We start from the raw sequence: 11885 nt of genomic DNA on the forward strand, positions 1-11885 counted from the left end.
GACCTTGGCATCCTGTAATCACATTCAGTAGTCAATCATCATCTCAACGTATTTGACTATTCCACCTTCGCTACTTCTGTGGGAGAGATTTTTTGGATCTATTTCCAAGACAGAGTTGGAAATAGGTTCAGGTTATCTGGTTTGTGGATCACTGCCCTGTGTCCCCAAGCCCCACTCAGACCATGCAGAAGGTTTCACACAGAGGCTGCCCAATGCTCACACCTGAAGATAACCTGATTAGCTGAATCCTCTCCTGTAACATCACCTTACACAGAAGGCAGAAGAAAGGCAACTTTCCTGCCTGAACCCATGAACTAATTCTCAGAAAGAATTAGTTTTAGGGGAAACTAGTGTTAAACCCCAGCCAGCTAATTCAGATCCCACCCCAGACAGCTTCAGGCAAAAGGCAACTGCATAGAAGCCGGCAGACAGGGACTGCAGGTCCTTTTGGAGGACAAAGCAACACCAGGGCAACAGCCACACAGGTTCTGACAGTGAAGTGGCAAGGTTCCTCATGCTATGGCACACCCTTTCCAGACACCTCTTCCCCTTCAAGGTTACTGCATCTAAGGTATCAGCCCATGCTAAGTCTAAGTATGGGAGAAAACTAACTCAAATAGCCTTTGGTTTTAATGGTGTTGCATCCTTAAGGGAAACACAAGGTTAGTTCCCATTGCCTCTTGTCACACCAGCTTTAGAGCCTTGAAAAAATGTAGCTAATCTTCCAGCAAAAGCTCAAGCACATTCTAGTCTTGTATTCTGGGAGGAAATATGCACTATTATCTCTTCAAATAGCAATGTCATAAGGACAAGAACTCATCTAACTACAGCATGGTGATTTTATTCAGCTATCTTTCCCAGAAAGAAATCCTATCTCCCAGATTACAGACTACTTGCAGATAATGAACATACATACTGTTTGGAGACTATCAAATGCCTTGATTAAAGAAGTTTATTCCAATTACATGACATGATTTACACCGCTTCTGAAGAGGCAGTAAAATAGCAAAGACTTGCAATTCGCTTTTGTTGCATTTAATACTCTTCACCCTCATCTTCTCCATCCACTGAATCGGTGCCCACTTCTTCATAATCTTTCTCCAGTGCAGCCAAATCTTCCCGAGCCTCCGAGAACTCCCCTTCCTCCATCCCTTCTCCAACATACCAGTGAACAAAGGCACGTTTGGCATACATCAGGTCAAACTTGTGGTCTAGACGAGCCCAGGCCTCGGCGATGGCTGTAGTGTTGCTCAGCATGCACACCGCACGCTGGACTTTGGCCAGGTCACCACCAGGAACCACTGTGGGTGGTTGGTAGTTAATGCCAACCTACATGAAAAGCAGAAGAGCCCATGAGTTTTGCTGTAGTATTTGACAGTGACTGCAATCAAACAAGTCAGAGATCAGCAGCTGAATAAAATGTTTCACTTCCACGTGTAAGAACTGAAAAATACAAATCAGGCACCTCCACAGCATCTCAGGGAGAAAATACAAGTCATAAACCCATGACAGTGAGTGAGAAGTCCAGAAAAAGAAAACCAGGATGTAACTGAGACTTACCTTAAACCCAGTTGGGCACCAGTCCACAAACTGGATTGTGCGCTTGGTTTTGATAGCAGCAATAGCAGCGTTGACATCCTTGGGGACAACATCCCCACGATACAGCATACAACAGGCCATGTACTTGCCATGGCGAGGGTCACACTTCACCATCTGGTTGGATGGCTCAAAGCAAGCATTGGTTATCTCAGACACAGAGAGCTGCTCATGATAGGCTTTCTCCGCCGAAATAATTGGGGAATAGGTTACCAAGGGGAAGTGGATGCGAGGGTAAGGCACCAAGTTAGTTTGAAACTCAGTAAGATCCACGTTTAAGGCACCATCAAATCTGAGGGAAGCAGTAATGGAAGAGACTATCTGCCCAATGAGGCGATTGAGATTGGTATAGGTCGGGCGTTCAATGTCCAGATTCCTCCGGCAAATGTCATAGATGGCCTCATTGTCAACCATAAAGGCACAATCGGAATGCTCGAGGGTGGTGTGGGTAGTGAGGATGGAGTTGTATGGCTCAACAACTGCTGTCGAGACCTGTGGCGCAGGGTAGATGGCAAATTCCAGTTTTGATTTTTTCCCGTAGTCGACGGAGAGGCGCTCCATCAGCAGGGAAGTGAATCCTGAGCCAGTGCCTCCCCCAAAGCTGTGGAAAATCAGGAAACCCTGCAAGCCAGTGCACTGATCCGACTGAAAGAGAAAACGTGTGTTAAAACAACTGCGCCAGTATCAAGAGACTCTGAATTCTGACACACACACACACACGAGAGGGACACTCTGCACTTCTGTGCAATGAAAATTCCGTACCTCTGTGACACAGATTTGGTCAAACACATCCTTAGCAGCCCCAAATGGGAACTGTAACCTTCTAAACTGGTATCTTCATAGACGTGCCACATGATCAAAGTAGTGGGGAGCCCAAGACATCCCTTACTGACAACTTACTGAGATTTATTCCTTTTCTACTGTTATTATCATAAAATTAATTTAGAAATTATAACATCAGGAAATGGAAATAAATCTAAACCACAGAAGCAAATACTCCTGTTTAAACTTCTTTGCAAGAGCTACAGCCAGAGACCAATCCTTTTCCAGCAGGAACTACTCAAATCCCAACCCTCAGCCCTGGCTTTCTAAAGTTGGGCATCAAACTATAAAGATTTGGGTGCCTCATCAGCCTTTTAGGCCACTTGAAAGTTGTATCTGACAGGAATAATCCAACCTTTCTCAGCAGGCCAAGAATAAAACCAGATGCAGACTAAGGCCACAGATTCTCCTACCATGGAACAAATTAAGGCACAACTTATTTAACTTTTGAGAACCCAACTTCCAAGTCTTGTCAAACAGGACAAAGAAAGATGCTTCAAGAGTCTTCCATGAAGAAAAGGCTTACCAGCTTCCTGATCCGCTCTAGAACCACATCAATTATCTCTTTCCCAACTGTGTAATGACCTCGAGCATAGTTATTTGCAGCATCTTCTTTACCAGATATCAGTTGCTCAGGATGAAAGAGTTGCTTGTATGTCCCATTCCTAACTTCATCTGGGGAGACAAGATGAATTTTACAGGTTAGTTTTCTACACAGACCGGGTTTTTCAGACTTCTCAGGGTGTCCAGAATAAGGCCTCCTAAACCCTTCAAGATAAAATGCAGCCTGATCTCTACCTATCAGTGGGTGTCAAAGGACTTAGTATAATCTAAATGTTGAATACCTGACAAAAATGAAGTTAATGCTTAAGAAACTGTCCTATTGTACTGGTAAGTTTAAATTTTTGACCTGCCAGAGCAATTTAAGACTGAACTGTAGCAGTAGAATCGTTCTTTCACAGCTGAAGACAACTTAAGGACCACTTTGCAGATCAGCGGCTGAAATACTGCTTTCCCTCTTATTTTGCAAACCCTCCAGGATGCTGCCTTATTGCTTCTGCAGCTGCAGGCTGTCGGAACCTACAGTGCTTGCTTGTCCTCTTCTTTTCCTTGATTGTACTTTCTGCCAAGGGTAGAGAAGAAAGTTCAAAAGGAACAGGAGATGCTCCTCTAGAGCTATTCAGTTATTCAAATACTGAGCTGTAAAAGCTCCAGCACCAGTGGCTGCGTTATAAAGAAACTGTGCAAATGAACACACAGCATCCCTCAGCAGTTACAGATCTGGAGAATGATTCAGAGTTATGATCTCCAAGAGTTACCAGAAATATGCACTTACCTCTAGCAGGCTAAAGCTCTGTCCTACCAAAAAGGTACAAAGACACTCAGCATTGCTCTGTCTCTGGTTTAGCTCAAGCCATTCTTGAGTTGTATGCTAATGCAGCACTGCATCCTTTAATTAAAACCAGGTGGAAAGCAAAGATCTTTATTAGCTACAGATGAAGTTGCTGCTTGCATGTATTCCTTTTAATCTGCAGAAGAGCAAGCAAGACAAAGTCAAGACCTGAAAATACAACTCCTGTTTGAACCAAGTCGGACTGAGCAGCTGCCCTTGCAAGCCATGGATTTTAATGTATTTCCAAGACTGCACAAAAAATAACCCATCTGGAAAAAAGTCTACCATTCAAAATACATGTGCTTATGACTTCCTGCATTCCCACTCCAAAATGTCAAAGACAACTAGGAGTAAAAGGCGAAAATACAGAACCTGAAGAAAAACACTGCTGTTGGGTGCAAAGTGAGTCAAGGTGGTCCTAGGGATGTAACAAAACTTGAGTTCAGAGGATCAGTCACTGGACTATGAAAGTGGGCTGGAACAAAGTGTCCCAACCAAGCCTGTCCTTGGCCATGCTCCCCTTCATGCTTGGCAGCCTGTCTGGGGGAGATCTTTAAAGAGAGTTGTGTTGAATTCCCAGGCATCTCTTCCCAAGAGAAGAGATTCAGAGCAGCCCTGCAGAGAAGGACTTGGGGGTGTTGGTCAATGAGAAAATGAATATGAGCCGGCTGCAGTGTGCGCTCGCAGCCCAGAAAGCAACCGTGTCCTGGGCTGCATCAAGAGGAGCGTGACCAGCAGGTCCAAGGAGGTGATCCTGCCCCTCTACTCTGCTCTTGTGAGACCTCACTTGGAGCATTGTGTGCAGTTCTGGTGTCCTCAACATGAAAAGGACATGGAACTGTTGGAACAAGTCCAGAGGAGGCCATGAGGATGCTCAGGGGCTGGAGCAGCTCCTGTATGAAGACAGGCTGAGAAAGTTGGGGCTGTTCAGCCTGGAGAAGAGAAGCTGCGTGGAGACCTCAGAGCAGCTTCCAGTGTCTGAAGGGGCCTATAGGGATGCTGGGGATGGACTCTTCATCAGGGACTGCAGTGACAGGACAAGGGGTGATGGGTTCAAACTGAAACAGGGGAAGTTTAGATTGGATCTAAGGAAGAAATTCTTTACTGTGAGGGTGCTGAGGCACTGGAATGGGTTGCCCAGGGAAGTTGTGAATGCTCCATCCCTGGTGGTGTTCAAGGCCAGGCTGGTCAGAGCCTTGGGTGCCATGGTTTAGTGTGAGGTGTCCCTGCCCATGGCAGGGGGGTTGGAACTGGATGATCTTAAGGTCCTTTCCAACCCAAACTATTCTATGATTCTATGTTACTGCCCTGTTTCTTGGTGGAAAGTTTGATGGGATTTTACCACCATATCCACCGAGTTGGTGCACATGTACAGCAGACCTGCTGCTTTCACCAAGAGCAGCACTCACCTAGAAGCTCCAGAAATCCCTGGTGTACCCATGGCAGCTATGGAGCTGCTGTATTCACAAGAGATGGGGTTTTTCCATAAGCTCAGTGCAGAGGGACATGCTGCATGAATGGAAAGAATCATGCTAACCCTGCCCAGAAAACTGATCCATAATTTTCAACTAGGGCAGGAATAAAGAAAGAAGGCTCCCCCCCGTGAAAGGCACATGATGAAACCTTTAATAAAAGAGTTATCAGTTTTAGTGTCACCAGGTATTTACAAGACAGCCTTTTGCCCATCTCCCCATACTACGCTTGCATCATTAGCAGGTGCTGGAACTCTACCAGCTACACACCAGCTCCTCACCCCCAGAGGCACAGTGAGAGCTCTGCTCTCCCTCACCTCATTTCTCAGCCTTTTCTGGTTGCTCAGAGCCACCACCTGGCCGGCAGCAGAGGAAGCATCAGCCATGGGGCTCAGGGAAACAAAGGCAAGCTTGCAACTGCTCCTGGCAACATCACTGTAAGGCTCCTTTCAGAGTTCAGACCAGCACCACCACCCCGATCTGCTCAACAGCCTCCTGCAGGAGTTCATTCTATTGCATCAACCACAAAAAGTGGTTTGGGGTGTTACAATGAACGTTAAGTTACACGGGACCCACATTTGAGTGCATCAGAGTAGCCCAAGCCTATTCGCTCATCTTCCCTTCCCAACTCTCTACGTACTGCAGAAAGATAAACCACCACAACTGTAAAAGCAACACAGGCCTCTTCTATGGGAGCCTTGCATCACTACTTAAAGCAAAAGCCACAATACCAGCTCCAGCAGAATTACTTCAGGCACACACATTGTTCAGAGCAAAACCAAGATTTGTGACCCAAGGAACAAGGGTCTTGTTAATGTGGGGAGCTCACACTGGGCTGGCAGTGGAGCTAATGTCACAGAATGTGGCACTGGTCAGTAGCTGATGCATGGATCACATTAGAACACCAAACCAGTGTTGCCAGAGTCTGGGATACAACTGACTTTGAGGATAAGAGTCAATTGTTATTCAAAGATAAGGCAGCAGGAAGCTGCAGTGCATGTTTAGAAGTCCTTCAGTTTAGGCTAGCAACTGAGATTCTTTTCTGCAAGCGCTATTCAAGCTACAGAGCATAGAAGATTGTTTTGGGAACGCGAATCATTTCCATGTTCAAGAAGAAATCTGCTTAATGATATGTATTATCTTTCAAAAAGGTTCCCATTGACAGCTGTACACATTATACCATATTGTTCAAGAAGTTATAATTAGTTCCCTGCATAGCAAAAGCATGGGGCACATTCAGAAGACCCATTTAATTTCACAGGCTGGCAGAAGGTAATATTTAAATTCTTTAGAGCTCCAGAGTGCACATTTGCCAGTCTCGATGAGCATAAAGCCAAGTATCTTCCATCACTAGGAAGACGTAGGCAAGCCTTATGTAGTAAAAACTGAAAGGCCCAAAGCATTTTGCAGGACTAAACAGATCCCATAGTCAAAATCCATGGAAGCTAAATGCAGCCTTACAGCATGTTCTACAGTCCCTTGCACAGGTCACTGCATTTACCTATTACTGCTGGTTCAAGGTCCACAAACACAGCACGAGGGACATGTTTTCCTGCGCCCGTCTCGCTGAAGAAGGTGTTAAAGGAGTCGTCCCCCCCGCCGAGGGCTCTCTCGCTGGGCATGGTCCCATCAGGCTGGATGCCGTGCTCCAGGCAGTACAGCTCCCAGCAGGCATTGCCCATCTGCACGCCCGCTTGGCCAACATGGACTGAGATGCACTCACGCTGTGAGGAGAAACAGTGGATCAGCTCAGCAGAAACAGCAGCTTCCTTGTTTAGACAACATTCAGCATGCACAGCTTGAGCTCCTATATTGCAAAGCTATTAAAACATTAACTTTATTGTCTTGGTGTTAGGGGCATTTGGCACAAAACACAACAGAACACAAAAGCCTCTTTCAGCCACCACCCAGCTCCACCTAGAAAGACCCTTTTAGACACTGTCATTTTTACAAACTCATTTCTGCTTGTTGTTCCTCATCCAGACAGGAAGAGCTTGATCAACTCCTCCAAATCCTTCAGCCAACTCCTCTCTTTAGAATATCTAAATACTTTGGAAACCTGATGACTCCACCTGTCCCTGGCCTCAGTGTCAAGGGAAGCATCACCCCAGGAGCGCATAAGGAAGCCATCAGAGGAGGTAGAGCCTTCTGCAAGAGTTAGGGTCATTTTGTTTAATAGACATAAACTAGGAGGGAAAAAAATATTCTCCCCATCACTTTAGGGAACTTTGCTATCCTGTAAGAAAGTCAGAGCAAAGCCCTTAGTATTACTTCATAGCTATGGACATCAGGCCTCACATCACACTGCTGGATGTAGAGTACCAAAATCCTAAATACTGGACAAACCTCACTTAAGCTATGTACAAAATAGTTCATGGCAGCAAAAGGATCTACTCATATCAATTTATGGATTCCAAAGTTGCTTTTGATGTCCAGAGCATCAACCCAGCTCCTTAATATTTCAACACAGGGTTTTGAGTATTAAAAGCCAAACCACAATGGAAGCATCTCTAAATCCTGGCCCATCCATGGCATCTAAGACATTTGCCATCTGGGTTTGAGCAAGTTAAACACATTCTAGAAGAGCCTGCATGTGGGGCCATTTTGCATTAAGTCACATTTATGTTCAAGCCCTGTGATTAGGAATACAATTAATTTTGTCCCTGAATAAGCAGGTGTAAAGCAGGACCTGGAACTGCCTAGTCCACATCAATGGACAAGTCAGTGCAGAAAAGTCCTTCCAACTTCCTTGGAAACCCCAAGAATTTAAAACTGTATTTGCTAAAAGCACATCTCCTCTTTGCAACCAGAGCACTGAAGAGCTGAGAACTGCTGTTCTGCAGCTCCCCGTCCAAGCTGGGTATACAGATACACAGCTTCCAGAAGAGCAAGCCACATCCCCCTGCAACCAAAGCTTACTCGAAGCTGCTGACACACTACTCCTCTCCGAGGCCATTGCTCCATCGCTCTCCAGGCTGAAGGCTGTGGCTTGGCAAGGTACTGCAACGGTAGAGGACAGCCAACCTCCACACTGTGACCTGGGCAAGAACAGCAGCTGAGCATGCAGCCCACTGCGGCTGCACTGCTGCAAAGCAGCCAGGCCATGCAATGAATTAGGCCTTCCAGGAATGCAGGATAGCCTGCAACTCTTTCTTACAGCGACAGGAGAGAGTAGAGAGGTGATAGCACCACTTTGGTCTGAATCCGCAGCTGTACTGAGGTCCTACCAGTGATCTAAGCCTTGTCAGTGAAGCTCCTAAGCACTTGGGGGAGACTATTGAAAGGAAGCATGCACGGACTAGCATTCACTAGCAAGGTGAATGTATGGACAATATCAGGCTTTCCAGCATCAAGTGAACCGGTATCACTACATCAAACTACACAAAGCAGCAGCAATCATTCGGATTCCAAAGAGAATTCAAGTCTTTGAAAGTACAACCTGGGCAACACAGCCCCCGACCAGGTCCTGCCTGTACAACATTACAGCCACAGCACATTAACAAAGTTCAACCCTTGGGGCAGAGTTCAACCCCTCCCTGCATCAGTACAAAGCAGCAGTGAACTGAGAAGCAGCCCTGCTGAGGAGATCCTGAGGGTTACCACAGAAACCCCCGAGTGTTCAACCCGGCTCTCTCATCCAAATACACCAGTCTCCAAAACCTCTCCAGACACAAATAGTCTCTGTCTCCTTTTGCTATATGATGTGTCCAACTCAAGTGCACTGGCTCCTCTTTTGTAGCTGCCCCTCCTGCAGCTGTGGACTGCAACCCAGGTCCCTCAACCCCACCGGTGGATCATGCTCTAGGTCCCTCACACTCTCCAGCATCATATGGAAAGCACCGCTGCATCCGTGTGAAGCTGGTGGAAATCCACGCTTGATGAGAACGGCTGGACCAGCTCTGACCACATTCAACAACGTGCCATAACGAGGAAGATGGTTCCCTTCGGAGGAACTCGAGGGGAGCTGCCTCCTCTGCAGGTGAAGGGCTGCACTTACCTCTAGACTGGGCTGAATTTTAACACTGTGAACAATGAACAACCCCCATGGAAGGGTAAGAGCAAGGAGAGGACATCAACATCCTCCAGGATTTGAGCTTCTAAGCATTTGCTGGTCAACAAATACTCTCTGTGCATTCACAACCCTACAGAAGCATCTGCTACGTGACCCGACATCCACAATCTCCTTTCAAAGACATCCACACGGCAAGCACACACGGATCAGGACGTCACGCTGCTCCCATGCTCCAAGTGACAGTTCCTGCTTGGACCACACAGCTCAACAGCTGAACTCTGTCCTGTTTATGATGTCCCAGCTCCTTATGATGCCTTCCAGATACCCCTCCAAGGCTGACTCCTGCCTTACAAGGTCATTCCACCTCCGCTTTATTACCAGCCAGTCTCACAAAGTCCTTTAGGAAGCCTCCACCACCAGCCCCTTTCCCAGACCTCTCCAACCATCCCACACCGCAGCTGAGGGAAGCTGCACCTCCCGGGCACCCTCGGCCATGGCCTCTGCCGCGACAGATCGCGTGTGGCTCCCCCCGTGTTGTGATACTCAACAGGTTCCCGTGAGCGCACCCCAGCAGCTCACCCCTCCAGTGCCCGCTCCGAGAGCCTCCGGCACAGGCAGCCGCGGATCTAGGGCGGCAGCGCTGCCTCAGGCCTCGACGGCGGCTCCCGAGAGCCCGCGCCGGAGCCACCTCTTCGGGAGCCGTCAGCTCAGACCCGGCCGGGGGCCGAGGGTCCCGTCGCGGGCCGCCATGTTCTCGGAGGAGCCGCCACCATTTTGGGACAAGACCGCGCTGCAGGACGCGACCCGGCTCAGGACCGGCCGCGACAGCGCGACCTGGGACCCGTCCCGCCCGCTCCTCGTCCTCCTCCCCGCCCTGGGCTCAGCGGGCCGGGCTGGGCCGTCCCCGCAGCTCCCGCCGCGCACGGGCAGGGCCGTCCCGCACTCCCCACCCCGCAGTGCCTCAGCGGGTGGAGCGGCGCCGGGAGCCCCCTCCCCGGGTCCCCTCTCACCATGGCTGGGGCCGCGGCGGGCAGCGCTGGGAGCTACAGACGCGCGACGGGTCTGGGCGGCCCCACAAAAGCGAGCGCCCTTCCTGGGCCCGCTTTATATAGCGAGGGGCGGTGCTGTTGGCTCCCCGCGCCTCGCTCATTGGCTATGCCTCTCTCGGAGGTGTAAGCTTCTCGCGGCGCTATTGGGTGCCTCTGCGTCTGTATCGTCCGCTCTCCCAATCGGAACCCGGCGGGGCGTCGTGGAACGCGCCCTGCTGTGCGCTATTGGACCGCAGATATGAATTTCACCTTTCTGCGCTAGCTATTGGTTGATTCGTAAAGAGGGGCGGGGAGGAGGCGGGGCTTAGTCTTCCCGCCAACGGAGGCCCGCACCTCCCTCCTCAGCGCCGGCCTCAGTTCCAGGAGCTGACTCCGCCCTGCGCCCTCTCTGCAGCCTGGGAGGGGAATGGCAGGTAAGGGAAACCCAGCACCCAGAGCGAGCGTGAGGACAAGGGGGCTCCGAAGGAGGAACCGGGGCTTCCCAGTGCTGTGTGATGGGCTCTTTGGCTGGGTTAGCACTGGCTGCGGTCGGCACTGCCTTAAGTCCACTGAGGTGAGGATGGCACTCAGGGACTGCAGCGTCACAGCTGCATGAGCACGGGGCGCTGTGCGCTTTGCCTTCTGAACGCATTGGTGTGAACTAAACGAATCACGACATCCACCGAAGACAACCAGAGCGGAGCAGTCTGCTGTAGATTGGTGTAAACCAGCACAGACCTCTCTGTAGACCTCTCCCTGCCCCACGTCCAGGACACAGCAGGGTCACCGTGGGGCGGAAGGTGTGCACACAGCAGGTTCCCATTTCCTCAGTGAGCCGGTATCAACGAGCTGGGCCAGGGAAGGGAGGCAGGGCCCTGGGGAGGAGCTGGTTGTGCCACTGGGGTGCGGGACACCGCAGATCCTGTCACAAGCCGGTTCGTGTCACTGGGCTTCGATTGCAGGGTGAGATGTTCATCACATCACACATACCTGCACGCAGCAGAGGAACCGTGTGGGCAGAATGGACAACACGGAAATGCTGAATCCGCTGATCGCGGGCCAAACCTCCATGGGAAGACATGGATTCTCCGTGAGGGTTTGAGGAATGTTTGCTGGGTGCCGTGAAAACCCTTTCATTTAGACCTGAAAACTATCCCATTAGACAGGGCTGAGTTAATTTCTAACCTAAACACTCCCCGTTCCAGATGGGCTGGAAATGCTTAAATATGGGAATGATGAGTGCAGAAGGGATTGCCGGAGTCAGTTGTACCAGGGAAGACGTCATTCCTCTCCTGAGCATGGAACATGTGCAATAGGCCTGCCTCTGATTATATGATTATACCCTGTTCATACCTGCTCCTCCTCCTCCAGGGAGTGTTAAGTGGAAGGATGTGCTTGAGTTGGAACCCCAAGGGGCTGGGCTCTCCTCTTGTTTACCTGATAGCAGAACATGTGCACACAGGACATTAACGTTTCAGCATTCTGTACCTTGATCGTTTGACTTCTTAGCCTTAATGTGCTATTAGCAGGTAATCCTTAAATAAAAGCTGCTTTTAATGGCC

The 11885-nt window shown here is 49.3% G+C and overlaps 1 protein-coding gene across 1 annotated transcript; it reads right to left on the reverse strand.

Annotated features, from left to right (window-relative positions):
- Positions 1-1035: 1035 nt before the first annotated feature.
- LOC308229020 (tubulin alpha-1C chain-like) lies at positions 1036-10388 on the reverse strand (the record flags this gene model as incomplete). Its single annotated transcript, XM_080632757.1, has 5 exons — positions 10306-10388; positions 6785-7007; positions 2945-3093; positions 1561-2241; positions 1036-1329 (listed from the first exon to the last, which is right to left on the reverse strand). Exons 1-5 carry the CDS (start codon positions 10306-10308, stop codon positions 1036-1038), a joined length of 1350 nt encoding a protein of 449 aa, XP_080488883.1. The 5' UTR covers positions 10309-10388.
- Positions 10389-11885: the final 1497 nt, after the last annotated feature.

This window comes from Psittacula echo (genome assembly GCF_963264785.1).
Source record: "Psittacula echo genome assembly, chromosome: 22".
NCBI lineage: Eukaryota > Metazoa > Chordata > Aves > Psittaciformes > Psittacidae > Psittacula > Psittacula echo.